This window comes from Trichoderma ghanense (assembly GCF_004382785.1).
Source record: "Trichoderma ghanense strain CCMA-1212 chromosome Unknown scaffold_1, whole genome shotgun sequence".
In the NCBI taxonomy this organism is placed as follows: domain Eukaryota; kingdom Fungi; phylum Ascomycota; class Sordariomycetes; order Hypocreales; family Hypocreaceae; genus Trichoderma; species Trichoderma ghanense.
Window position 1 is genome coordinate 1,042,305 of NW_027395664.1, and position 23,750 is coordinate 1,066,054.

At 56.5% G+C, this 23,750-nt stretch overlaps 6 protein-coding genes across 6 annotated transcripts; 3 read left to right on the top strand and 3 right to left on the bottom strand.

The window, feature by feature from the left end:
• Window positions 1–477: 477 nt before the first annotated feature.
• CCMA1212_001707 (Peroxisome biosynthesis protein PAS1) lies at window positions 478–4,256 on the top strand (the record flags this gene model as incomplete). The annotated part of the gene is made up of 2 exons (XM_073699125.1): window positions 478–594; window positions 675–4,256. The coding sequence occupies 2 exons, from the start codon at window positions 478–480 to the stop codon at window positions 4,254–4,256; spliced, it is 3,699 nt and encodes a 1,232-aa protein (XP_073562032.1).
• Window positions 4,257–4,557: 301 nt separating this feature from the next.
• On the bottom strand, window positions 4,558–5,700 carry CCMA1212_001708 (uncharacterized protein; the record flags this gene model as incomplete). The annotated part of the gene is made up of 1 exon (XM_073699126.1): window positions 4,558–5,700. One exon carries the CDS (start codon window positions 5,698–5,700, stop codon window positions 4,558–4,560), a length of 1,143 nt encoding a protein of 380 aa, XP_073562023.1.
• A 1,539-nt stretch (window positions 5,701–7,239) lies between these two features.
• On the bottom strand, window positions 7,240–12,535 carry CCMA1212_001709 (Chromodomain helicase hrp3; the record flags this gene model as incomplete). The annotated part of the gene is made up of 5 exons (XM_073699127.1): window positions 7,240–7,396; window positions 7,452–11,775; window positions 11,833–11,914; window positions 11,975–12,065; window positions 12,108–12,535. 5 exons carry the CDS (start codon window positions 12,533–12,535, stop codon window positions 7,240–7,242), a joined length of 5,082 nt encoding a protein of 1,693 aa, XP_073562024.1.
• Window positions 12,536–15,158: 2,623 nt separating this feature from the next.
• Window positions 15,159–17,262, top strand: CCMA1212_001710 (Translation initiation factor RLI1; the record flags this gene model as incomplete). The annotated part of the gene is made up of 5 exons (XM_073699128.1): window positions 15,159–15,166; window positions 15,214–15,238; window positions 15,348–15,762; window positions 15,836–17,166; window positions 17,227–17,262. The coding sequence occupies 5 exons, from the start codon at window positions 15,159–15,161 to the stop codon at window positions 17,260–17,262; spliced, it is 1,815 nt and encodes a 604-aa protein (XP_073562493.1).
• Window positions 17,263–18,195: 933 nt separating this feature from the next.
• On the bottom strand, window positions 18,196–20,882 carry CCMA1212_001711 (Pre-mRNA-processing protein prp40; the record flags this gene model as incomplete). Its single annotated transcript, XM_073699129.1, has 5 exons — window positions 18,196–18,321; window positions 18,394–19,149; window positions 19,219–19,335; window positions 19,403–20,650; window positions 20,739–20,882. 5 exons carry the CDS (start codon window positions 20,880–20,882, stop codon window positions 18,196–18,198), a joined length of 2,391 nt encoding a protein of 796 aa, XP_073562492.1.
• A 580-nt stretch (window positions 20,883–21,462) lies between these two features.
• On the top strand, window positions 21,463–23,424 carry CCMA1212_001712 (uncharacterized protein; the record flags this gene model as incomplete). Its single annotated transcript, XM_073699130.1, has 2 exons — window positions 21,463–21,679; window positions 21,776–23,424. 2 exons carry the CDS (start codon window positions 21,463–21,465, stop codon window positions 23,422–23,424), a joined length of 1,866 nt encoding a protein of 621 aa, XP_073562491.1.
• Between the last annotated feature and the right edge of the window lie 326 nt (window positions 23,425–23,750).

The following is a 23,750-nucleotide window of genomic DNA, read 5'->3' on the forward strand; positions in this document are numbered from 1 at the left end:
ACCTAGGTAGTACATCAGCCACAACTTGGAAATTGACATACTAGCCACACCTGTCAAGGAGATGAAGCTGAACACGGACATTATCGCAGATGAGACGGGAGTGGGATATAGCATTCTTGCAGTTGTCACCGCTGTGATTTTGCTGAATATTCTTGCTCCTACGTAGCTTTTCGTGGGATACGAGACAAACTCATCTACCTCCTTCTTCTATATATTGCCGCACTCTTCTAGCAACAGCATGTTGTGCCGGTAACCTCCCAGGTGTACTTGCAGGTACCCCGGCGTCAGCCAAGATCAGCACATATTAGAGGTATTGCTTGGTCGCTCCGGCCTCTCGGCACGTGAGCCTTGCCTCGGCTCAAGCTCCAGTCCCCAGCAACGCGGAATAGCTTCGCCATGATCACAGCCGCACCTGAGCTCTCCTTGCGACAGGACATGCTCTAGCAAGGACGCAGTTCCTTTGTAACTCCTCCAGCCATGGCGCCCAGACGAAACGCGCAGTCGACCGCTGCCGAGCTGTCTCTGGTGCATCTCAAGAACTGCCTCGTCAATCTCCCTGCTTCGCTGGTCAACCTGCTGGTCAATGTCAACACTGTACGTCACTTACGAGAAGCGCTCTATACTCCTTTCCACCAACTCAATGCCTTTGCCCTTCCTGGCGCTGCGTGACACAGCTAACCATCTCCGCTTCCTCACAGCCCGCCCAGAATGTCGTCGTCGAACTCACATACCGACCGTCTCCCTCCAGCGGAGCGCCCAAGGAGCAGTCCGTCTTCGTAGGATGGACAGGCATGCCGAGCAAAAGGAGGGCCGCGCAGCTGGTAGGACGGGATGGACTGGCCAGCTCGCGCGGCCCATCGCGGGATCAGGAGGTCCAGCTGGTCGAGATCGACGCGACGTTTGCAAACACGCTCGGCCTGACAGACGGCGAAAAGGTCATGGCCACGGTGCACGTCGACCCTCCGCTGGCTCACACCATCAACATTGAGCCGCTGACGCCCGAAGACTGGGAGATTATCGAGCTGCACGCGACGTTCCTCGAGCTCAACCTGCAGTCCCAGATCCGCGCGCTTCCCAACCCGGCATACACCCCTGCCGGCGGCGCTCCGGTCCCGGCACATCCATTGACGCTGCATCTATCGCCGACTTCGACGGCCGTCATCAAGGTCACGTCCCTCGAGCCCGCGCCGGCAGCCGACGTGGCCTTTGTCAAGCTCTCGCCCAACGCCGAAGTCATTGTCGCGCCGAAAACGAGAGCCAAGGCATCGCAGAGCAGCGGTGACCACCGAAGCGTTGCGAGCACATCAAAATCCAAGCGAAGCGGAGCCAGCACCATCCGGAGACGGAGCGCCAGGGAGGAGAAGAGGCCGTCTTTGCTGCTCCGCGCCATTGATCGCGCTGCCTGCAACGAGTGGTTCGACGAAGGCATCGCGGAGCCCGGTCTCTGTGTCTGGGTGGACCGTGACTATATCCTGACCAACGAGTTCAGGGGCGTCAATTATGTCGTTGTGGATGTCCTCAAGCCGGCGGGACTGCAGAAACCACAACCGGAAGATGCAGCTGCTGCAGCGGCGAGTAACGCCTCCTCTAAGATTGTCGCGAAGCTGAAACCGTGGGATGATCCGCCCAATGGTCAGGCTGCGGCATTGTCAGCCCCCCTATGTGCTGCGCTCGGGTGTACGGGCATTGTTGGAGGGATTGTCAAGATCCAGGCTGCGCCTCAACCTCTCCCTAGAGGAGCAGTGCAGCAGATCAAGGTGTTCCCCTTTGCGGCTGGCTCCAAAGTAGGCGAGGGCTTGAGGTTTGGGATTGAGACGAAAGCAGAAAAGGAAGAGTCTACCAAGCGATTCAAGCACATTTACTCTGGGCCCAAGGGATCCGAGGGGCTCCTCCAAGGACCGATCACTGACGGCCTTGTCGTTGACCTGTATGACGGACTGGAGGCTCCGCAGGGATGGGAAGGGGGAATCATCAAGTTTGAGTACAGCTCAGATGTCGCAGCACAGGAGCAGAACAAGGACGCAGCTCTTTGGATGGCTGGGGTGGATGCGAAAACCCCTATTGACTTCCAGCAGCCGGTACCGCGACCCCCTTGGATCTCCGAGACGGACATGTTCGAGTTGCAGCCATCACACGATTCGCTGCTCGTGGGCATCGACGCGCTACTCGCAAATCTGCAGTCGCATCTCGCTCACATGTCGTCTGTCTTGCTTACCGGCACAAAGGGCTCCGGCAAGACGTCTGTGGCCAGATATCTTGCCAGCCGGCTGCGCGAGGAGTCTCTGTTTTACACAATCTACTTCTCGTGTCGCAAACTAGTAACAGACGAGGCGAGGATATCTACTATCAAGGAAACGCTCAACCGCGTGTTCATGCTGGCCAGCTGGGGCGCACGGCTGGGCGGCAGAGCGCTTGTTGTCCTTGACGACCTGGACAAGCTCAGCCCGGTAGAGACAGAGCTCCAGGTGGGAAATGACAATGGCCGAAGTCGTCAAGTCAGCGAAACGATTCGATCTGTTGTGCGGCAGTACTGCAGCAAAGACAGCGGCGTCACATTATTGGCTACGGCAGAGGGCAAGGACACTCTCAACAGCGTTGTCGTCAGCGGCCACGTCGTTCGCGAGATCATCGAGCTCAAGGCCCCAGACAAGGATGGCCGGCGGAAGATTATGGAGGCCATCGTGAAGCAGAATGCGATCGTTCAGGATGAGGCTTCAGGGCAGCCGGGCGATGGTAGCCGACCAGTCACCGCGAACGGCACAGAGAACTCGGAAGAAGCGAGCGACTGGCTTCACGGCAACGACTCGGTTCCCAACGGCCACGAAGACGGCGCTTCCGGCAGGACGGGCGGCTTCATACTGGATCGAGACCTCGATTTCCTCGACATTGCCGGCCAGACTGACGGCTATCTGCCCGGAGACCTGACAGTTCTCATCTCCAGAGCAAGAAACGAAGCAATCATCCGATCCATCAACCTGACACCCAATGACGCCATTGGAGCAGTGCATCTCAGCCGCGCTGATTTCGATAAAGCCATCAAGGGGTTCACGCCTGCATCCTTGCGCAACGTATCCCTGCAAAGCTCGACAACGACATTCAAGTCCATTGGCGGTCTGCAAGAGACGCGACAAGTTCTCCTCGAGACGCTGCAGTACCCAACAAAGTACGCGCCCATCTTCTCGCAGTGCCCCCTGCGTCTACGATCCGGCCTTCTCCTGTACGGCTTCCCCGGCTGCGGCAAGACGCTGCTGGCCAGCGCCGTCGCGGGAGAATGCGGCCTCAACTTCATCAGCGTCAAGGGCCCCGAGATCCTCAACAAGTACATTGGTGCATCCGAGAAGAGCGTGCGCGACCTCTTTGACCGGGCATCGGCGGCGAAGCCCTGCGTGCTGTTCTTTGACGAATTCGATTCCATCGCGCCGAAGCGTGGGCACGACTCGACGGGCGTGACGGATCGTGTGGTCAACCAGCTGCTCACGCAGATGGACGGTGCCGAGGGTCTTTCAGGGGTCTATGTCCTGGCGGCCACGTCGCGGCCCGACCTCATTGATCCGGCGCTGCTGCGACCCGGTAGATTGGACAAGTCGCTGCTGTGCGATTTGCCGTCTCTGGAGGACCGTGTGGACATTATCAAGGCAATGCTGCAAAAGGTCCGGCTGTCGAGTGAGCTGACCGAGTCGGACGAGGCACTGACGTCGATTGCGCTCAAGACGGAGGGATATTCGGGTGCAGATCTGCAGGCGCTGGTGTCCAATGCCCAGCTCGAGGCCATCCACGACGTCCTGGGCGACATCAACAGCACGACCAGTTCGACGTCTGCGTCTCGCCGCGGAAAGGACAGCAAGGGCGCTTCCACGACGAGCTTCACGCAGTTCCGCTACGGCGCGGACGACGAGGCAGCAGCTCCAGAATTAGCGGCCAAGAGCCGCTCTGCCGCGCTCGTCGAAAACGCCGCCATCCTGTCCAAGCTGGAGCAGATCAAGGTGGCGCGCCGCAAAGCCAAGGAAGCGCGCCGAGGCGCCGGGGGCGGTGGTGCTGACGCGGAGGGCAAGGAGGCGGCGGCGGCGGACCAGCGCGAGGTGGTGGTGGGCTGGTCTCACCTGACCAAGGCGCTGGAGAGCACGCGGGCGAGTATCGGCAAGGACGAGAAGGCGCGGCTGCAGAAGATTTATCATGAGTTTGTGGTGGGACGGAGTGGGCAGATGAAGGATGGGCAGGGGAGCATGGAGATTGGGGGGAGGAGTAGCTTGATGTGAGATTTAGAGGGTTGAAGAGGAGGATATGGCGATGAAGATTGAGAGTAATCCAAACGGATGTCGTGTGTATATATAAACATAGATATGTGGCTTGAAAGGGGAAGTCAATGGGGGTGGTGTTGAACATTCCCGAGTTGGCCTTGGAACAATGGCGGTAGATGGATCATAATAATCGATATACATAACAAAAGTAGTATGGGCATGACACATAGGAGTGTGCTATAACAGTGACACGAGCATGCCAACTTTTGGACATGTTCTTGTTCCTCTTCACCCGCCTATTCTCCATCTCTCAACACCCTCAAGCATCAACCCCCTGAATAACAGGATCCCTCTCAACCCACTCCCTCACCAACCGCAACACCTCCCCATGAACCCCCTCCGGCGCCGCCACAAGCCCCCAGTTCCCGGCCAACGTCCTCCCACTCCCAAAGTCCATCTCCCGACCCTCGAGATCCGTCACAGTGCCCCCCATCTCCTTATACAGCAGCTGCGAACCCGCATGATCCCAGACGCACGCGCGCGAGGGCGCACCCCTGACCCCCACCGGCACACGAATCATCGCATGCCTCCCCCGCTGCGCCTCGTCGCCGAGCATCAGCGCCGCGTACCGCACGTGCGACGACCACAGATCCACGCCCGGAAAAGGCAGCGCACCCATCTGTCGTGCTATGCCCCCCGCGACGTCCAGGCGTGACGACTTGCTGGCGAGGCAGTCCACGAAGCGCAGGTCCGAGAGGTTGACGGGAGTAGGAAAGCGGTCGAGCTTCCTGGCTGGGGGGAGAGAGTACTCGCTCGACAGCTTGCGGTAGTCTGTGCCCTCGCCGCGGAGGCAGGACAGCATGACGCCGCAGCCGTGGGCGTCGACGCTCGTCTCGGCGACGATGCCTTGGTCGAGGCTGAGGTTAGGATAGCAAACCACGCTGAGCACCTCTCGCCCGTCCTCGACCAGCGCCAGCGCCACGGCGTACTGCTGGCCTTTGAGAAACGAGGCCGTCCCGTCCACGGGATCCATGACCCAGTACCGGCCCTTTGGTCCCGGCTGGCCGCGTCCTGCGAGGTCCAGCAGGTCCAGCATGTCCTCCCGCGACGCCGGACCGGGCAGACTCGTCACCGTGTCATCTGGATCGGCGTTGACGGACTCGTGCTCCTTGAAGTCGGCGCATGTCTCCATCACGAGCGCGTACACGGCGTCGGCGAGCTGTCGGTCGCTGCGCAGCGCCTCGGCGTCCTCCTCGCCCACGTAGCCGTCGTGCGGGAAGGAGCCGCGCAGGGAGGCCATGAGGAGCGCCTGGGCGCCAAAGTCGGCCTTTGTCACGGGCGTGGCGTCGTGTTTGGAGAGGGGAGAGGCGGTGGCGGAAGAGAGGACGCGGCGGGTGAGGAGGGCGGCGCGCAGGACGGTCAGCTCGGCGATGTGTTTGGTGAGGGGGAGGGGGGGAGGCATGGCTAGCGGGTGAAACGTATGTTGGACGGAACTCGAGAAGATGAAAGAATCAGAGATGTGAGATGCGCATGTATGGAGACGCAGATTGTGCGAGAGGCTGGGTGGTATCCGAGGTGTGATGATGCGAACGATGCTATAATTCTCAATGTGATCAAGTCATTCACCACAAGCAAGATGGAAAAGGAAGAACAGAAAATGCGTCAGTCAAGTAATACCCAGGCCCCTCAATCTTCAACCCGCTCGAACCATCTTGAAACCGAAAGAAAGTAAAGAAAAGAGAAGTCTCATCCAACACATCAAGAGGAGAAACCAGGCGATTTAGTTTCACGCACCGTCTCTCTTCGTTCTCAATGTAAGAGGGGCTACAACTCTCCCCGTCTCTGCTCCACGACAACAGGCAAATTGGCGACCCGGACAAAAGATTCGCTCACTCAGGCTGTGCCACGCCGAGATGCGTCTCGTCTCAGCTTGCCATTCAAGTTTTATTTCAGTCTGTGTGCATCATGCTCCAAGTCTGACCGCACTTCTTGCTCACTGTGGAGAGCATCTCACTGAACTGACCCGGGACAAGCACACGACACACGAAGGCTACTTACAGCCAACACCATCATCACATCAATATCCAGAACATGCAGTGGCTTCTTAATTTCACTTCTTTTCGTACTTTATTCATCTACTACCTAGCCTAAGGTATCTAGTACGACCTGCTTGCTAGCAGTACTTCTCTCGCTGCCTCAGGCTGGAGTTGGAGCTCGTCCATGCCATGGGCTCAGTAAAAAAACAGAAACAACAGATACCAACCAGCCTTGACCGTCAGACCTTGTTCAGCCCATCCCCTCTAATTACTATCCGGGCAACAAGACGGAATGATGTGCAGAAGAAAGCAAAACCTTCCACAATATGAAGGAATGAAAGAGACACAAGGGGGACGTATAGCCGCTCATATTACACTCGTCAGAAAAGGCAATGCAAACCAACCATCTCCTTAGCCCCCCCCTCCCTCCGTGACCGAAGAAGAAAAGTCTGGTGTAAACCGTACCGCCGTCTGACGACAATGGAAGCCTTTGCCATCAAGAGTGAATAAAAACACAGACAAGAAGGAGATAGAAAAATAGAACAGAGAAGCAAATTGAGGTAGACCTCCTCTCCGCGGCCCCTTCCCCCCTTTTCAATCACGACCAAAACAGAACAAGGCAACACTCTCAATGTCAGCTCGGCATACAGCAGACCGGCGCTGAGGCGTCAAAGGTCTCTGTCAAGCCGGCCTGCCGGGCATGGACAAACTTCGCCACGCGTGTCATCTCGTCTTCTCTTCCTCCCTCTCCCTCTCTCTTTCATGCAAAACCGGGTATGTGTGTTGCAGCCAAAGTCTTTGGTGACTGAACCATAAGCCACCTGTTACCAAACGCCAGACGATGCAAGTAAATGTCAGGTTCTTTTGTTTATAAACTCGTCGCGGAACAGATCTAGACGTCAAGGAACCCTTGAAGATTTTTTTTTCTTTTTTTTTTTTTGACTCTTGTTTGTTTCAGTGGTTGATCACCGAACAGGATGTGTGCCATTGAGCTTTGAGGCACCAGGGTCTTGCTTTTTCTCCTTGTTGCGGGCGTGGAGTGTGCGGTACATGGAGCTCAGCCGTTCGCCTGTGACGCTCTGAGTGGTGTCGTCCACGGGCCAGAGAGCTGCCAAAAAGTCCCTGCAAAAATGTCAGTACATAGAAAGAAATGAACCGCAAGTCAATGACTACGTACCAAAAGTTCTTTTTCAGGCCATCATCCGCTATGGTTGCCGGCAGCTTCTCATCAAGAAACGACCCGATGGCTACCAGCTCAGTGCCAAAGATGGCTGCGCGCTCCTTGCTCGACCTGACGTTGTCCTTGGTCGTCGATAAAATCTTCTCAAAATTCTCTCTGACAGGCTTCAAGAGAAACCAAATCATGGCATCATTGTCCCTGGCTCTTTGATCCTTGTCGTCGCCAATGCGTCGCAGCTCGTCCAGCCTCCGCAGTGCCTTGACCCTGCGCTCGTCCAAGGGCCGGCTTGCATGGTTGCGCTCTCGATCTCGATCGCGGTCTGAGCGGTGATGGTCCCGATCACGTTCCCGGTGGTGGTCACGGTGGTGGTCGCGATCACGATCCCGCTCCCGCTCACGGTCGCGTTCACGGTCCCGGTCGCGATGATGATCACGGTCCCGGTCCCGATCACGACGGTCATCTCGGCGGTCATCGCGCCGGTCATCGCGCCGGTAATCATCTCGGCGGTCGTCTCGGCGGTCGTCTCGTCGGTAATCATCACGACGATAGTCGTCGCGGTGGCGGTATCTGTCAGCACGGCGATCGTCGTCTTCACGGTGCCGCCGCTTCTCGGCTCGGCTGTCGCGAGGCTCATCCCCAGTCTTGCTGGCCCGGCGCGGGTCCTCGGAGCGCCGATGTTTGGGGCTGCGAACGTCTTCGTGAGACGCAGGCTTGCGCTTGAAGTCAAGCCTCGCCAGTCCGCCCTCCTCTGCGGGATTGCGCGAATGCTGTTCGGACGACCCTCGATCCTTTTCACGCTCTCGCTGTCTCTTGAGACCTGACGAGGCCGTGGCCGGGTTACTGCTGCGATTGCCATTGACCGCGTGGAGTTTCTTGTTGTTGCGATGGTGATTCTCCACCGCCTTCTGAGCCGACCGATCATTCGAGTGCTTGGACTGCAACACGGAAAGGAGATATTCTGACCTGCGCACAAGGTGGACGGCTCCGGGAGCTTTGAGCTTGTCGTTGCCCTTGGACCTCTCCTCCTTCTTTCCCACTCGGTGCTCTTCCAGGAAGAGCTTGTCCTGCATCTCCAGCTCAGGGTCGTCGCGGATCTGGGCCCACGCGCCGAACCCGTGCTTGTCGATGCCGACGAGGAGCATGGCATCTTCCTTCGCCCCCCAGGGGCAGCTATAGTTGGCGGCCTTGGTGGCGTCGGGGACCCGGAATGTCCTCCAATCTGCATGGCTTTGAATCACCTGGCGGAGAAGCTGCAGCTGCTTGGGCCGTTCGATGGCCGTCTCGGCATTGACCTTTTTCAATTCGCCAAAGTCGATCAGGACTGCCTTCTTGTCCTTCTTGGTCAACATCTTGCCCATCTTCTTCTCCTCCTCGGCCAGCTTGGCGCTGTTGTCATCTACGGCCTGCTGGGCAGCCTTGATGAAGTCGTCTAGGACCGACTTGACGTACTCGGGATCTCTCTCCCCAAGCTTGGCCTCTTGGATAATGTCCGCGCTGCGATCTTCCATGGAACCAAACCGGAAGTAGGCCTTGATCAAGTTTCGCTGTTCCTTGTCGTTCAGGGGGCGCTTGGGATCCCGCAAAAAGGCGCGCTGCTCTTCCTCTTCTTGCTGCTGCTCCCTCTGGCGTTTCTTGAGGCGGTCTGCACGATCCGTTTCTTTGGTGCGACTCTTCATCGTCGCCCTTCTCGGCGCGCTTTCGGCTGCAACCTGTGCGAGATAATCCTCGTGCTGCTTCTTCTCCTCTTCCGCCTTGATCTCGGCGAGTTTCTCTGCGGGAATAATCTGGTCCCAGTCGAGGTTGATGTCATCTACTTTGACGTCGGTGATCTGCATGAAATTGTCCCAGTCAATGCCACCACTGCTCAGGTTGATCTTGTCGTCAACCTTGGTCTTTGTGATTTCGGCATTCTCCAGGATGGAGTCAATGTCGAGCTGCTCCAGTCGCTGCTGGTTGCCGCTCTGTTCAAACATCTTGGAGGATCGCATCTTCAGCACCATCTGGATATCCTCCGAGGTGGAGGGGCCGTCAATCTTGAGGCCCTTCTTGTTGAGCTCCTCTTTGAACTTGGCTTTTCCATCATCGGTAACACCAGCCTGGATGGTCAGGTATTCCAGGAGGAGCTTGTTGCGGGCACGCTCCAGGACCTCTTCCTCCACCGTTTCTTTCGAAACAAGTCGGTAGATGTTGACCGGCCGCTTCTGCCCAATGCGGTGAGCTCGAGCCATCGCCTGCAGATCTGCTTGAGGATTCCAGTCGGAATCAAAGATGATGACGGTATCTGCAGTCATCAAGTTGATACCGAGACCACCCGCGCGAGTCGAGAGCAGGAAGCAAAAGTCCTCGCTGTCCTCGGCATTGAAATGATTGATGGCCATGCGTCGCGGGCCGGCGGCAATGGTGCCGTCAAGTCGCTGGAACTTGTAGCCCCTGAGGGAGAGGTAGTCGCCAAGAATGTCCAGCATCTTGACCATCTGGCTGAAGATCAAGACTCGGTGTCCGTCCTTTTTCAGCTTGGACAGAAGCTGATCAATCAACATCATCTTGCCACTGCTTGCAATCAAGCCCTTGATTTGATCCTCGCGACGCGTGCTGCCAGCCAGAACCCTCTCCTCTGCTCCAGGGAACATGTAGGGGTGGTTGCTGACCTTCTTCAGCTCCATCATGATGTTGAGGAGGGAGTTCTTGTGGCCGTTGGTGGCATCGCACAGGGCGGCGTAGTTTCGCGTGAGAATGTTCTTGTAGTACTCCAGCTGCACGTCCGACAGCTCGACTCTGATAATCTTCTCCGTCTTGGGCGGCAAGTCGGACTCGACAGTTTCCTTGGTACGCCGCAGGATATACGGCGCAATGGAGCGGTGAAGCTCTTGCAGCTTCTCTTGAGCGTCGGCAGCGGAGAGAGAGTCCAGGTCCTCGTCAATGCTCACTTTGCCAGGGTTCAAAAAGTCGAGGAGGGCAGACAGCTCGGCCAGGTTGTTCTGGATGGGAGTGCCGGTAATGAGAATCTTGCAGGGGATGCCGAACCCCAGCAAGCGTTGGTATAGCTGAGACTCGCTATTCTTGAGACGATGCGCCTCATCGACGGCCAGCACCTGCCACTTGATGGACTGAAGGAACTGCCAGTCCTGCAGAATGAACTCGTAGGAGGTGACCAGGACGTTGAACTTTGGCTTCTTGGGGTTACCATTGACCAGGAGCTCATTCTCGCGAATGATGCTGCGAGCATCCTCTGGTCCGAGGTAGACCACGTAGTTGATGTCTGGTGACCAGTTGTTGAATGTGTCGCACCAAGCAGGAATGACACTGAGCGGGGCAACGACAAGAGAGGGCCCTTCCTGGCGCCTGGCGTTGCGCAGCCAGCTGAGGAACGACACCGTCTGCACCGTCTTGCCCAGGCCCATTTCGTCGGCAAGGATGACGTTGTTGCCGCGGGTCCAGTTCAGGCAGAGGAAGTTGAGGCCCTTGAGCTGGAACTCACGCAGCTCGCCGCCGACGATGAAATCGGGCTGCTTCTCCAGCTTGGTCATCTTGGACCGGGTGTCGAGGTTGGTCTCCTTCTTGTCCGACTGCCAGGACCTTGAGGCTCGGTCGATGTACTGGTCAATCTTGTCTTGGAACTGAGCGCTGATGTCCGATGCGACCTCCCAGGTGCACTCTTCGTAGGTGAGACCCTTCCACTTGACGTAGTACTCGTCGTCATCTTCTCCGTCCCGTACAGCGACGACCCGCTCAACCTTTGTGTAGTCTTCAAGAGCCTCCTCATCTCGGTCGCGATCGAGGAAGAACTGCTCCTTCGTCTCGGGAGGAATATCATCTCCAAACCGAATGTCAAGCTCCTGGTCGACAAATTTTCTGAAGTAGTTTTCAACCTTGCGAAAGCCGCGAACGTTGCGGAGATTCTCAAGTAGCTCCCACGTATCATGCAGGTGGGACTTTCCCTGCCACTTGATGAAGTATTCAAAGTCGTTGCGAGTAGAGTCGTAGGTGAGCTCGTGGCCGTCTCTGAGCCGATGCTTGACGACTTTTTCAATGTAGGGCGAGTTGTCGACATAGTCGGTAGTGTAGTAGGATGCGGCAAGCTCCGCGTCCTCCTCATCTTCATCTTCAAAGTCGCTCTCGTGGTAACCGCCTTCTGCGACTTGTTGCGCCGCACGGCGGCTTGACCACCGCTTCTCGGCAAGGGCCAAGACTGGTTGTCTCTCGAGCTGCTGCCTCGCCTTTTTCCGTTGGCTCTTGGCGCGAGCTCCGCCATATGTGTCGGCGTCATCCGAGTCGGAATCGTTGGCCGAGGGTGGCAGGACTGGTGTTTCCCTTTTCGAGGCTACAGCTCGGTGCAGTTAGCTTGAAGTCCAGTACGAGTAGGGGCGTCAAGACTCACACGTGTGGGAGCTTCCAACGCGGCGGCGCTTGTTCTGGCGACGACTTGTTGGCGCAACATCTGATTCTGATTCCGATATGATCTGGTACGTTTAGCACACGACGCGACAAGCCGAACCGGTTCAGATAGTCAGATAGCATACCATTGATTTGCGCTGCTCTCGAGGACGAGTCTGGAATGAGGGGATGAGGTCAGTGGTCGAGATCACAAAAAGAGGGTAGAGCGGGGAAGGGCTTCGGGGTGAAGAGGGTCATACACTTCTCCGAAGACCATACAGCTCGGGATTGGCCTTCATGTATTCGTCCTCAACTGGAGCTTTGCGCTTGGCTGCTCGGTTGGAGTCTGAAGAGCTGGCACGGCCGGCTGTGACATCGTCTTCGTCTTCGTTTTCGTCCTCTTCGTCATTGGCTTGCTGGGAAGGAGAGGTAGCTTGCATATCGAAATCGCCATCGTCCGACGCGTCAGCTACACTCGAGGCTTCGCTTTCCGACATGTGATGATCGACATCTGCGCGGTCGGCAGCCTCGTCGTTTGAAGCTTCGGCATCGGAGGGAGACGGTTGTTGAGAGGGGCTGTTGGGGGCATCCAGGCCTTCGGAGATGTCGCTCTCGTTCCCCTGCTGGTCTGCGACGGCTGAGAATGTCATGGAGTCGTCCGGCGACAGATTCTCATTGGAGGGGTCCCCCTCGCTGGGAGAGGACATGGTGATGATATCCGCGAAGATGGAACTCCTACACAGCCGACGGCAGTTAGCACCATGACATTGAGGTTACGCGTCCGCCCCAATGAAGAGGCGGTGAGACAAGAGTTCGGCGACTCGCGACCAAGAGCCGCAGAAGCAGCACTGCGCCAGAATCGTGAGGCCATGCGAATTCAAGGCCGCCCTCGTGTGTAAGTGCTCGCAGGGCTGACAGACGCCGGCACAAGCAATTGGGGGCCTGGCCACCGCCTGGGAGCCCGTCTGGAGGCCCAGGAAGCATCGGCATCACCGGCAGCGGACAATTCCATCAAAACAAACGTCGCCCGGGCTGGATCCAGGCCCCGAGGAGCCGGTCGACGGACGCGTCCGGGTCGAGTCGTGTGCTGGATCAGCGGGCAGAGACGCAGGGCAACAGGGCTGCGGGCGGCAACAGCGAGTGCAAAGGAGACGGCAGCGACTCACCGGCAATCATTCAATGAGCCGCGGCACCTCAGGGAGTGACAGGAGGCCACAGGCTCGTTTGGGCGAGTCTGGCGATGCTCCGGCGGGCGGAAGGGCGACGAGGGCTGAGGTGTCGAGAGACGGCCGGAGGTGACAAAAATGCGCTGGTGGAGAGAGGCAGGAAAGAATTGGAGGCAACGGGGCGGAGGGCCGAATGCTCGGCCGGCGTGTTTGTACCCAAGCCAAGCCCTGTTGGGGCGGGTTGGCGCTCTGCTGACTGCTGAAGCCGCTAGGAGACCGCTGCAAGTCACGTGCGTCCCGCTGTTGGACCTGCGAACCTGGGGATTCTGGCGCTGCAGAGGGTTGAGGTTGGAAGGGATTGATGCGAAACCAGCGGATTGCTTACCTGTTGAATTCTCTTTCCTCGTGATAGAGGTACTTGGGTTGTTCTTTTCCTGAGAAGACAGTGAGTCAGTACCTTATGTATAGTCGCGGACGAGGAGGTGGTGACGGTGATTGTGAAAGATGTATCATGAATGGGTATTCGCAAGTGATATTGTCGTGAACGGCAATGATAATGACAATTGAACTGACGGTATGTGACATCAATTGTCGCGTATTGTTTCAAACGGGGAAGAGATTTTGGGCATACAAGTACGGGGTATGGCCCATCCGCTCTCAATGGACTGGGGAAGACGACTGGCTTCAAAGGTGAGAAAAAGCGAGTCGGCAATGTGAGAAGTTGACGAAACGCGCTGTTCAGGCTGTGGAAAGTGAGAAGACGGGAAGAAACTGAAGAGAACGCACAGATGGTGGACGAAGACCGAATATTATATCACACAAAAAGCCACAATGAACCCATTTGCTCTTAGACTCATCGCCCTGAAGTTTACTTTCCTGACCTTGCTCTGAGCGTGGTAGAAACTCAAAAAACATCTAACATGAGCCTCAGCACAAAGTGACGCATTTTTCACCGAACAAAGAGTAAGCTAACTGGCTTGAGCTCGAAATGCACTTGAGAGATTTTGGCATGGTTTTTTAAAGTAACAAGAAAGACGGATGTTTCTCCAGACCTCTGACAAGGGTTCCAGTAGCTTGAGATATTCCGCCATCCAGCCGCTTGCAGACTACCTTATGCCATGATCAAAGTAGCAAGGGACTGACAGTACCTAGTTTGTAGATTGGTCTTGACAAGAGAAGTACCTAGCAAGAGAAAGAAGGAGACCATTAGCTGATGTCCACATGCATCCATTGACTCGGAACGGAGGACAGGTGCCTACCCATGTTTTACAGGAAATGTGCATGACACTGTTGTCAGGTACCTTGGCTTATAGAAATCCGCATACGATACCAAAGACACGCATAGAGATCTCGAGATATAATAATAGAGATAACACGACTCGACATCTTGTCTTGGCCAGCCTTGTCATCCATCACAATCACCGCAAGTGAAGGCTCATTGCTGACAATTGACGCCTTTTACCAGTCTGATTGAACCGATATACAGGCAACTTCCGACTAGATGCCTACCAAGGTAATAGGTACCTTGAGCCTGGGCGTCGCTAAAGACCCATTCGTATCATCGGTCTTTCAGCCAAATGAGGGACAACACAGCAGATACAAGGCAGCAAAATCAAGATAATCAAGCTGTTGTACACAACGTAAAAGTGAAGCTATTCGCAGGTGCTCATGCGGTCGCTTTCCATGCGCTTATTCATCTCCGAGGTCCCTCTTTTTCCCACCATCGTGGTTGGGTGGCCTGGTAGCGACGCCAATCCAGCAAGGTCCTTCAGCGCGCCAAATCCGCAGCCGCGGTACCTCTCCCCGGCGCCACAGCTAACAACGCGCCCAGCTGCCCCCGGTTGCCCTGCCCCGCCATTCACAGCGCGAGAAAAATTGATGACCACACATCTTGGTGCTTTTTCTGCTGCAAGAGCTAAAACCGCCCACTCTGCCGTGGATTCTGATTTTTCTCTCTTGTCGTGAACCTCTCTCGCGTCATCGCCTCGCTGCTGATCCTTCTCAACAGCTTCCGCTGAGGGATCTTTGCTTTTCACGAGCGCCGCCCAGCCGAAGCCCGTCGCTGCCCTAGACGAAGACATCCGGACAAGCACATCAGGCAGACGGATTGATTGCCATCCTCCACCATGGCCGACAAGCTCACTCGGTATGTACCAACGGCAAGATGCATCGGTGGGCGGATTGGCATAATAGAGCTGTTGCTAACCCGTGGCTCCTAGTATCGCCATTGTCAATACCGACAAAGTAAGTTCGCCGCCTCGTCTACGAGAGAGAAGACACGCTCAAATCCTGCGCACCCCGCCAACCACCCCGCCATGAACCCGGCTTGCTGACCCCTGGCCCCTCGGAACAGTGTCGTCCTCGCAAGTGTCGCCAGGAGTGTAAGAAGTCGTGCCCTGTGGTCCGCAGTGGCAAGCTCTGTATCGAGGTGACTCCCGAGTCTCGCCTTGCCTTCATCTCCGAGTCGCTGTGTATCGGTTGCGGTATCTGCCCCAAGAAGTGTCCCTTCGACGCCATTACCATCATCAACCTGCCCACCAACCTCGAGAGCCAAGTCACCCACCGCTATGGCCCCAACAGCTTCAAGCTGCACCGCCTGCCGATGCCGCGACCCGGCCAGGTGCTTGGTCTTGTCGGAACCAACGGTATTGGTAAGAGTACCGCGTTGAAGATTCTCAGCGGAAAGCTCAAGCCCAACTTGGGCCGCCACGACAACCCCCCTGACTGGGAGGACGTCATCAAGTACTTTCGTGGCTCTGAGCTCCAGAGTAAGTGATAGAACAATGCCACCCCCAGGATAACCCCTCTTGCTCTTGGCCAGCATATCTAACCCTATTATAGACTACTTCACCAAGCTGCTGGAAGACGACCTCAAGGCTGTTGTCAAGCCCCAGTATGTGGACCAGATCCCCAAGGCTGTCCGCGGCCCCGAGAAGAGCGTCAGGAAGCTTCTTGAGAGCCGACACTCGCTCGGAAACATGGACCAGGTGACCAGCGTCCTCGAGCTGGGCCACATCATGGACCGAGACATTACCCTGCTCTCTGGTGGTGAGCTCCAGCGTTTCGCCATTGGTACTGTCTGCGTGCAGAAGGCCGATGTCTACATGTTTGACGAGCCCTCTTCCTACCTCGATGTCAAGCAGCGTCTGAGCGCCGCCAAGATGATTCGTTCGCTGCTCCGTGACGATGACTATGTCATTGTCGTCGAGCACGATCTGTCCGTCCTCGACTACCTGTCCGATTACGTCTGCGTTCTCTACGGACAGCCCGCCATCTATGGTGTCGTCACTCTGCCTCACTCTGTTCGTGAAGGTATCAACATCTTCCTCGATGGCCACATCCCCACGGAGAACTTGCGATTCCGTGACGAGTCCCTCACCTTCCGTCTTGCCGAGGCTGCCGATGAGATTGCCATTGACAAGTCTCGTGCCTTCCAGTACCCCAGCATGGAGAAGACTCTGGGCAACTTCCGACTTCGCATTGATGCCGGAGAGTTCACCGATTCTGAGATCATTGTCATGATGGGAGAGAACGGAACTGGCAAGACCACCTTCTGCCGTTTGCTTGCTGGTGCCCTCAAGCCCGATAGCAAGCGCTCAGTCCCGGATATGAAGATCAGCATGAAGCCCCAGACCATCACTCCCAAGTTCGAGGGTACTGTTCGCCAGCTCTTCTTCAAGAAGATCAAGGCGGCCTTCCTGTCTCCCCAGTTCCAGACTGATGTGGTCAAGCCCCTCAAGCTCGATGACTTCATTGACCAGGAAGTCAAGAACCTGTCCGGTGGTGAATTGCAGCGTGTTGCCATTGTTCTTGCTCTGGGCATGCCTGCGGATATCTACCTCATTGACGAGCCTTCTGCCTACCTCGACTCCGAGCAGCGTATCATCGCCTCCCGCGTCATCAAGCGCTTCATCATGCACTCCAAGAAGACCGCCTTCGTTGTCGAGCACGACTTCATCATGGCCACCTATCTTGCCGATCGCGTCATTGTCTTCGACGGCAAGCCCGGTATCGACGCCCACGCCAACAGGCCCGAGTCGCTCCTCACCGGCTGCAACGCCTTCTTGAAGAACCTGGACGTCACCTTCCGTCGCGACCCGACCAACTACCGTCCTCGTATCAACAAGTCAGGCTCTCAGCTTGACCAGGAACAGAAGCTGAGCGGCAACTTCGTAAGTTTCTTCATCTCCATCTTCTCCGAGTCTTTGATGCTAATATTCTCCGTTTTCTAGTTCTTCTTGGAGGAGAAGCCCGAGGAGACTGCTTGAAGAGGGCAGCCCCAGTCAGCACCACCAACGTCAGCAGCGTGACGCATCTCCAACCGGCAGTAGCACTCGTTCTCCTCCTTCGCATGTAAATGCCATTCGCGGAGACGGAGGCGACCACGAGGTTGGAACACAGATGGACGGCGTCAGCGAGGACGACGACCCAGATGAGTAACGTTGGCGACGGCAGCCTATCCCCTGTTGTCTGGTCCTGCGGGAAATCTACAGCAAAAAAAAAGTGATCTCTTGAGTAGAGGACGTTCCCGCAGATGGAGGGACAATGGATCAAGCAGGATGGCTGCCGTCGGGTTTCCTACCTCGCGGGAGACTATCTCATAGACAGAAGAGTTGTCAAAAAGTTACTGATGAGAATAAATTGATTTGGTCGTTTACAAGATCTCCAAAAGTATGTGGTGACGTGCATATTTCCTCAAGATGTGACTTTGTTAAGAGTCCAAGGTTGGAAGGTGTGTGTGCTCTTCGTACCTCAAGTCAAGGTCTGGAAGATAAGGAGACGTGAACCTCAGAGATATCGCATACTATCAGAGGTCGCAAAGAGAGAGGAAGAGGACCGAGATGTATGTATTCAGACAGTGTACTTAGACAAGGTGCTTGTTATCATGACTCAAACAAGACTCCAACAAGATGGGTTTTCGAAGAAGCAAAAACGAAGCTATCCTCGTCAAACAAAAGCTTGTCCTGACTGACTACGACGTCCAGAAAGAGTCATACGCATGAAAAAGCTTACACCATTTTTCCTTTGGTCTTTCCCTTCCCAATGTTTTTGTTCCTGTTTTTTTTTTTTTTCTGGTTTTGGTCCGCGGTCCGTGGTCCTTGGATTTGGCTTTTACGATCCATGGGAGAGGTAGTAAAAAATGTGCAAAGAAACAAAGCTTACTCGCCGCCAGACAGTGGAAGGTGTGAGGCTGGGGTTGACTACTCCTCAATTTCTCCTTCTTCGCTACCGCTGCGGACGTCCTTGGGTGGCTCTGGGGTTCTGTTGCGTGGTTGGCGTCCTTCACGAGGGGGGGTGCGCTCACGTGATCGGTCTCTTCTGAGTCTCTGTATCGTGTGTGAGTACATAGGGCAAAGGGTGATGGGGGGACGATGGTGCATGATGCTGGCTACACGTACCTTTGAGTCTCGTGAATCTCGGCGAGCATAGTCGTCTTCCTCTTCGGGACGACGACGACGCGGAGCCGACGGGCGCTCATCGCCATACGGGAGCTCGTCGTACGAACTTCGATCAGCGCGGCGGCGGTAGAGCCTCTCTCTGTCCTCTTCCCGATCTCTGCGCTCGCGGTCATAAAAGGCATCGTCATCGCGCCTGGGGCGAGGGGGGCGGTCCAGGTCTCGATCTCGGTCACGTTCACGATCGCGCTCGCGGCGTGATGGCGGCGGCGAAAGACGACCACGGTCAGTTGCTAAAAGGTTCTCTGCCATGGTCGACTTGCGATGGTTTCGCTCGCGCTCAGCTATCGCCTTTCGCCTGTCTGCCTCGTATGCATCGGGTTCTGGGCTACGGCTGCGCCTGCCACCACGGCCGCCACCGCGATGTGAACGCTCACCGCGAGATCGATCCCTATCGCGTCTCGGCACGTCTCTCTCGACGGAGGCTCGTTCGTGCCCTCGGTAGGTGCGGTCTGCTTCGTCCTTCTCGCGTAGTCTGTGGATGTGTTTCTCAAAGGCCCTTCGCCGAAACTCTTCCGAAGTGACGGCCTGGAACTCGTCTGATTTCAGTAGTCTAGGTCGTACCTTGTCATATGTATCGCTCAGCGTGACCGGCGGCTCTAAACGCTTAATGTACGCACGAAGATCGTCGATGGCCCGACGCTGCTGTCGGTCGGGCTTTCTGTCATCTTCGCGCTTGGAGGCTCGCTTCTCACGCAGCTGATGAGACAAGTATGTTAGCATGACCCGACGGCACAAAACGAGCGGTAGCACACGGGGTTGCCTTACGCGGTTGAAAATCAGTTGGAGCGTGTCACGATTAATGTTAGCCGTACGGTGATCATCTTTCATGACGGAGAGAAATTCCTCAAGATCACTACTTGGGGTGAGTTCAAACCGCTTGTCCTATCCACCGAGTCAGTAACTGGAAAAAGAGCAGATGCGAGGATGCGACAGCCGGGAAGACACTCACTTCGAGGACGTCGATCACAATGTTTCGAGGGCCACGGAGCGCCCTCTCTTCCTCTTCAATCACATCCCAAAATAGTTCTTGAGGACTCGAACCGAGCTGGCCGACCATGGTCAGGTAGCGTTCGTCGCTCTTGATAAGAGGGACAATCTGGCTCCATTTGGTGCCGGCGTTGATTTTGCCTTCTTTGCGGAGAGACTCGAGCAGGGCCTTGAAAGCATCTCTCGCCTTGCGCTCCTTGCGGAACTTTCGGCTCTTCTCCTCCTGCTTAGACTCAATGAAGGCGCGCTCCAGACCTTTCATGTGATTTTGGAAGGCAGTCAGGATGTCAAATTGACTGAGGGTTCTATACTTCTCCTGTTCTTGAAGAGCAGGGGTGGAGGAGATGATTTCTCTGGCATCCGCCCAGCGCGTGTACGGCGCGAGGTTGAGCTTCGGAAGCAGGTCGATAAGACCGTCCATGGCACTCTTCTTCTGGCTAGCCTGCTGTTCCTTGTGAGCCTTTTTGAGTTTGATGATATACTCCTCAAAGAGCTGTCGGCGCTCGTTCTCATCATTAGTGGAACGGAAAATGGTCTCTCCCTCGAGCATAGGCCTGGCCGTCTTCCATCGGGTCTTGTGGGTAATCTCAGGGTGTCGCTTGCACATCGTTTCCCAGTCGACTGCTTGCTTCGCCTGTCTCTCTTTGGCGCGCTCTGCGTCCTGGAGTCGCACGTCCTGGCAGTACTTGTTGAAGGCCTCCTCTCGGTCTTTCGGATCCCTAATGGCGCGGAACTGCGGGTCCCTGGCGGTGGCACGAATGGTTTGTTCCCAGGTCCAGTCTGGCTGGACGCCGCTTCGCTTCAGCAGCTTGACGAAGGCCGCCTCGGCCTCTTCGGGAGTGGCATACTCTGGATCATTCGAGGCGGGGACGAAGGCTTGCTGCTGCGACTTGGGCTCGTCGCCGTAGGTCAATCGGCGAGATTCGGGGTAGGGTTCTCGAGCGTCACGAGCGTCACGAGCGTCACGGGCATCGCGAGCGTCGCGGGAGTCGCGCGGGTAGTCATGTCCTGCAGCTGGATAACCGCCACTCTGCGTGTATGGAGTAGGAGTAGTCTGGGGAACGGGGTTGCTCGGCCCACCAGTCGATCCCAGAGCCTTTTTGAATGCCTCGGGCATTTCCCAAGAGCTCTGCTGCGTCTCGGTATTGTACCAGTACTTGCGACCGCCCTCCGCGGTGTACTCTTTCCATGGCTGAGACAGGAGAGCGCGCTGTGGAGGAAGAAAACGAGAGGTTAGCAGCGTTCAACAGGTCCAAAGTTGGTCAGAAGCAAGACTCGGAAAAGAAACCACAACTCACCTCCGCCGGCGTCATCAACTCCTCCGGCTTGGTCCATTGCGTAACTTTGGTAACAGAGTTGTAATAGTAGGCTCGGCCCTCAGGCGTCTTGTGCTCTTGCCAGACCGATGCCGGCTGAGCGAAAGGAGGCGCGAAGCCGTTCATCCTCGCAGGTGCTGGAGATTTTGCGAGCAGAGCAGCTTCGTCGAGGCAGGGAAAACGCGATGGAGATTGAGATGCTCGCAGGCGAACGTCTTCTGGAGATAGCGCGCCTCAGCAAGCGCAGGGCGAAGGTGGTGATGGCTGGCTATCAGGATGTTTGGGGGGTGAAGCTGCGATTGTGCCAAAATTTCGAGGCGAAAGCTTTGGGTGCAAGCAATTGCGCGAGACACGCACATTGATCTTTCCAGCGCGCACGGGCCACGTCGGGGATTCTGTATGCAACTATCCGGAAAGCGCTCAATCGGGGCTCCAGATTCGGGCCTGTAGCGGCTTTATGGGCTTATCAGAGGGGATGCAGACGCTGGAACTTAGCGGTATTACGGGGGTGAGGTAATGCTGCAATCTAATACTTGGTACTATTGTGGCTTCATGTGGTCTCATTCATTGGACTCGATGTTTTCTCAGTATCATTAGAACTATTATTACATGTATTATCTTTATAATCCATGAGCAGAGTGAAGAAGCACCTACTCTAATTGCATTCTTCGTCAATACTACCTCACTATACCTCCCTCATTCCGCCATGTCAGCCCGCAGCAATCCTGCGACTCCTGGGCCGCTCACTCCTGTTCAGTTAACGATATCCACCACCAATGCGGCCACTGACCTCATCAACAACTCCTACCTGACATATCTCGTGCCCTCCGAGACCGACATCAACCTAGAGAGGGCCTTTGAAGGATTCGATGGCTCCAAGGCCATATCTGAATGGATAGAGCAGAGAGACACGTTGTTCTTCGGTAAGAGCCCGCAGTCCGACCTCACCGCTCATAACTGGGTGAGAGTCTAGATGTAAACCAAACGCAGCCGGCTAACAGGGAAATCAATATTTACAGACGAGACTGTTGATGTCTTGCTAGTACTAAAGACGCCATGGCTTCCGAGAAGAGAGTTAGACTACCATCTGAGTAGGATAAACATCTCCTTGGAAGCCCAGGTGGCCAATGGCGTCCTCCCTGACTACAACTCGCCCAACGCTTCGGAGACCATCTTCAGCGGGCGGCTACAGGAGACAAAGAAGCCTTTCGTCCTCGAAGAAAAGCGTCAAAGAAATGGCGACAGAGAAGGCGGAGAGGAAGAGGAAGAAGAAGAAGAAGAAGAAGACGACCCTCAGCACGTCTACGCCATGTGGAAGCTCCCCGTGCTCCTCATAAGACCCCGAATGCGCCTTCACACCCCCTCGGTCGTCTTCTCAGCATCCGCGAGCCTCGACCCGGATCTCTGGACGGAGCCCATCGCCCCGGAAGTCGGCTACCTCACGAGCGGCATGCCGTCGGGCTTCAACCTGCTCGAGGCCTTCAACAGCGACCCTTCCCTCAACGGCGTCAAGCCGCGGCTATCCGCGCTGCGAGTCTCTCGAGTCGCCCCCGTCACGCGGCAGCAGGACTTCATGACCCGCCTCCGGACGCTGCCGCAGCTGAGCATCAGGGTGTTTCCGGTGCTGCACACGAGGATACGCTTCTCCCGCCCCAGCACGATCCCCCTGAGCCGGTCCATCGTCGCCCTGCTCGAAATCGACTTCACCTCCCACTTCAACTGCGAGGCCCTCCTCAACAGCATCAAGCTAACGACCCCCAACGGCACCGTCGAGAACCTCAACGACGAGGCCGGCCTCGCCCTGCCCCTGAGCTGCGTCTCCCACGACCACGTCACCCTCCTCTACCACATCCGGCCCCAGCAGACCGAGACGACCCTGCCCCGAGACACCTCGGGCAGCCTTGAGATCGCCATCGCCGCCTCTGTGAACGTCATCCCGGGCGTCTGCACCCCGAGCCTCACCATGAGCTGGACCACCGGCCTCGACTTCTCCCTCCCCGTCAACCCCAGCTTCGGCACCGCCTCCGAGTCCGGCATCCAGCGCGCCCACCGCCCGACCCAGCTCTCCATTGGCAGCGCTGCCGCCGCCATCACCCACCTCAAGTCCCCGTCCGCCATCCGCCCGGACGCCCTCCCCACGCTCGAGGCCTCCACCAACCGCACCGACGCCGCCGTGCCCGACCTCGGCATCACAATGTCCTTCACCGCGCCCCCGCACCCCGTCCGCCCCGGCGACGTTTTCTCCTGGACCGTCTACGTCGTCAACCGCTCCTCCGAAAAGGCAAACTCCCGGCCCCCGCGCAAGCTCGCCCTCGTCGCCATCCCCAAGCGCCGCCGCAACGAGGTCCGCCCCATCCGGCCCCCTTCCAGCGGCGGCCGCCGCGGCAAGAAGGAGATTGCGGATGCCGTCCTGGACGAGAACGTCATCCACGCGGTGCAAAAGACCGCCTCCATCGAAGGGACCGAAGTCATCTGCCTCAGCGCCGATACGCGCGTTGGCCCCGTGGCCCCGGGCGCATGCCACGTCGTGGAGCTGCAGTTCCTCGCGCTGCGAGAGGGCGTCGTTGGGTTAGAGGCCATTCGGGTGGTGGACCTGGTATCGCAGGAGCACGTCGACATTGGAGATTTGCCGACTATGATAGTAGAGCCCATAGCGGCGGCAGCCTGAATTCCAGCGCACAAGGCATCTTTGACATTTCTCTCTCTCTCTTCATTCTCATACAAAATTCATACTCTAATCTGTGCCAAACTTGCCTGCTAATCATATGCGCAAAATATGCTGCAATAGTGTGCCATGCCGCTTCTGTGAAGCAAATACTCCTTGATGCAATTTACCGTCATGCTTTGAAATTGCCATTGCCCGACGCCTATGCCTTTTTGCTTGTATTTCTTTCCCGTTCAAATAAGGGGAAGTCCATCATCCTCATAACACCCCGGGGATATCATAGTACGAGGCATAGGACCACTATGCTCGCCAGAACGCGTGAAGAAAAT